We start from the raw sequence: 2,832 nt of genomic DNA on the forward strand, positions 1-2,832 counted from the left end.
TCCCGTGCCGCCCCCCTTGCGCCGCCTTGCAGCCGAGGGCTCGGTGGTGGAGGGCCACCGCCATGGCGGCGAAGCAGCCCCCACCGCTGATGAAGAAGCACAGCCAGACCGACCTGGTGAGCAGGCTGAAGACGCGCAAGATCCTGGGGGTCGGCGGGGGGGGCGACGACGGGGCAGGGCAACAGGTCCATCGTTCAAAGGTGAGGGGCAGGGGAGAGGGAAACCCGCGTGCAGTAGTGACGGAAAAGAGACTTTCTGCCTGAGCAAACCCCCGGTGGTTTTTTTCTCAGCATCTAACTTCTGCAGCCTCTTTTGCAAAAACGGGGCTCCCAGCTCCATGGGGCTCATGTAAAATGAGGGGTGAAGGCTGTGGTGGCACGAGCAATGCTGCCTTTGAGCAGCGACGGGGCCACGCAGCCTGCTGGGTGCACGGGAGCTGCCCGAAACGGCTTTTCGTGGTAATGGGCCAAGCTCTGCCCTCAAGCTGCTTTAATCCATTCCCGAAATTGTATTGCCGGGACACCCGTGAGCTAGCTCAGAACTGGTGCCGTAGGACCCTGGCACCACCAATGGCCACCAGCCGGTGGCCTGGACACTGGAGCAGCAATTTAAGCAGCGGTGGAAGAAGCCTGAATTGCAAACAACCTCAGTGAAATACCGGAGCGGGAGGACAAGGGTGAGCCCTGTCCTTCATGCTATCTGGAGAGCTTGCTGGCAGGGCAGCAAGTTGCCCGGCTCCTGCCTGCATGTGGGGAGCCGGGCAGCGCCCTCTGAGCTCTCTGCAACCAAAAGGTCCCCCAGTACCTTTCCCTGTGGCTGGTCTGTGTAGCCCTCCCATCCGTGTGGTTTGGGGAGGTCACGGCCGGGCGTCGCTCCGGGCGGTGGGAATGTGGGACGGATGCTGTGACAGCCCGAGGGCTCTGCCGGAGCCCGTGCTCCGTCGGGGTGTGACTCGCAGGCAGTGGGAGGAGACGGTTCCCTGCTCACGTAGGTGAGAGGAGGCAAGAGTTAACGTTGACCCGGCCCCACGCTGCACGTGGCGGATCCCAGTAAGGGAGCAGGAGAGGCTGCAGCTCCCGATGGAAATCGAGGCAGCCTTCGGCAGGTGTTGGGACCGAGGGGTCGCCGATGAATCCCTTGTCCTCGTCCTCCTTCGGCCCTCTTAGGGATGAACTCTCACATGGGGTTAGGTATGCATTTCTGGGCTGGCTAATACTGCCTAAAGGCTGGGGAGGCTCTGCTTAGTCACCTTGTGTCTTTTATTTGAATTTCAGATTAGCCAAGTACTGGGAAACGAAATCAAGTTTGCTGTCCGGGAACCGCTGGGGCTCAGGTAAGATATTGGGCCACCTTGGAGCTGGGTCATCTGAGGGCCCTCGGCCGCAGCATCCCTGACAGCTCTGGCCGCTGACACCAGCTCTGCTGCCGCACCAGCGTCGCTGCTCCCTGCTGGGGGCGGCGGGACCAGACCAGCTCTGCTTTCTTCCCCCATAAATCAGCCTGAGGCCCTCAAGCTCTTGTCCCACAGGAGGTGCTGGGGAACCACAGGGGCTGTCTGGGGCTGGAGGAGCTCCTGGTCTCATGTGTGACAGGGTGGGACGTTCTTTGCGGACCCCTCCTCTGTGCCATCCTCTTGGCCGGGTCGCTTCCCTCCTCTGCTTGGGTGAGGGGGATTTCGGCTCTGTCTCGCCAGCGATGCTAGCCTGTGTGTCGAGGGTGGAGGTAGGGGAGGCACGGGGAGCTGAGTCCTCCCAGGGGAGGCTTGCGGCTGCCTCGGTTGTGCAAGGGGGGAGGATGAAGGCTGATGACCGAGCTTTGCGAAGTGTGAGCGATGGGATCGCCCCCATGCTCACGCCGGGTCCTCTGTCTTCCCTCCCACGCAGGGTCTGGCAGCTGGTTTCCGCCGTCATGTTTTCCGGGGTCGCCATCATGGTAAGTGAGGGATGTTGTCCTGGGCATCGCCAGCTCCCGGCTGCCAAAGGGGTGCCCCAGCGTGGCTCCTCGGCCCCCAGCATGTATCCTCTGCCTCCGGCAGCTGCCGCCGCTTTCTCTTGCAAGGCCTTTGCCCTCACCACGTCTCGGTAATGGGTTTTGCTAGCAGCGTCCTTGGCGGTTTGCTCCCATCAGCGGAGTCTGTTTTCATTAGCAGGGTCGTAAACCACACACGGCACGGCAGTCTCGGCCATAGAAACCAGCCACGAAGCCAGTAGCTGACACGCTGATATTTCCTGCGCCTCCTTAATTTCCCATTTCCTGGCCAGCGGCTCTGATCCCATAAAGGCTCGATGTCGGAGCACTGCTGCCCGAGAGGGCAGGTTTTGATGGCCCTGGCCCATGCAGGCTGCTGAGTCTCTCCCTTGCCTCTGCCAGGCCCTTGCTTTCCCTGACCAGCTCTACGACGCCATCTTCGAGGAGGAATCGGTGAGCAGCAAGACTCCCATCCGGCTCTATGGAGGAGCCCTCCTCAGTGAGTGCCGTGCCACTGTACCTGGGGCACGCCGCTGCCCCGTAGAGTAGGGGGACGAGAGGCCAAAATGGCAGGAGGGGTGGAAGTCTGTGCCCAGCAGGACAACTGCAGCCGGAGAGCAAAGAAATGCTTTATTTAGGGGTATTTTGAGAAGCTCAGCTACTGCTGCTTTTTCCTAGTAGGGGCTCAGGCTGGCTGCAGGCAGGGTAGGAGGGGCTGTGCACGCTCTAAATACCTGGGGGAGTCCCCCAGGTGCCCCAGCAAAGGGGAATTGGGAGATGGGGTGCTGGGCTGCAGCTGGGGCCAGACCCTCCTCCTGGGAGTGGGAGGAGAGAAGGAGCAGGCGATGGCATCCCCGGGGGGCT

At 61.6% G+C, this 2,832-nt stretch overlaps 1 protein-coding gene across 1 annotated transcript; it reads left to right on the forward strand.

The window, feature by feature from the left end:
* Nucleotides 1–62: 62 nt before the first annotated feature.
* LOC104073386 (tumor protein p53-inducible protein 11-like) lies at nucleotides 63–2,467 on the forward strand (the record flags this gene model as incomplete). The annotated part of the gene is made up of 4 exons (XM_009573118.1): nucleotides 63–200; nucleotides 1,275–1,333; nucleotides 1,884–1,932; nucleotides 2,371–2,467. Coding segments are annotated over exons 1-4 (343 nt in total), but the record flags the coding sequence as incomplete, so codon positions are not given.
* Nucleotides 2,468–2,832: the final 365 nt, after the last annotated feature.

This window comes from Fulmarus glacialis, unplaced genomic scaffold (assembly GCF_000690835.1).
Source record: "Fulmarus glacialis isolate BGI_N327 unplaced genomic scaffold, ASM69083v1 scaffold35302, whole genome shotgun sequence".
Lineage (NCBI taxonomy): Eukaryota > Metazoa > Chordata > Aves > Procellariiformes > Procellariidae > Fulmarus > Fulmarus glacialis.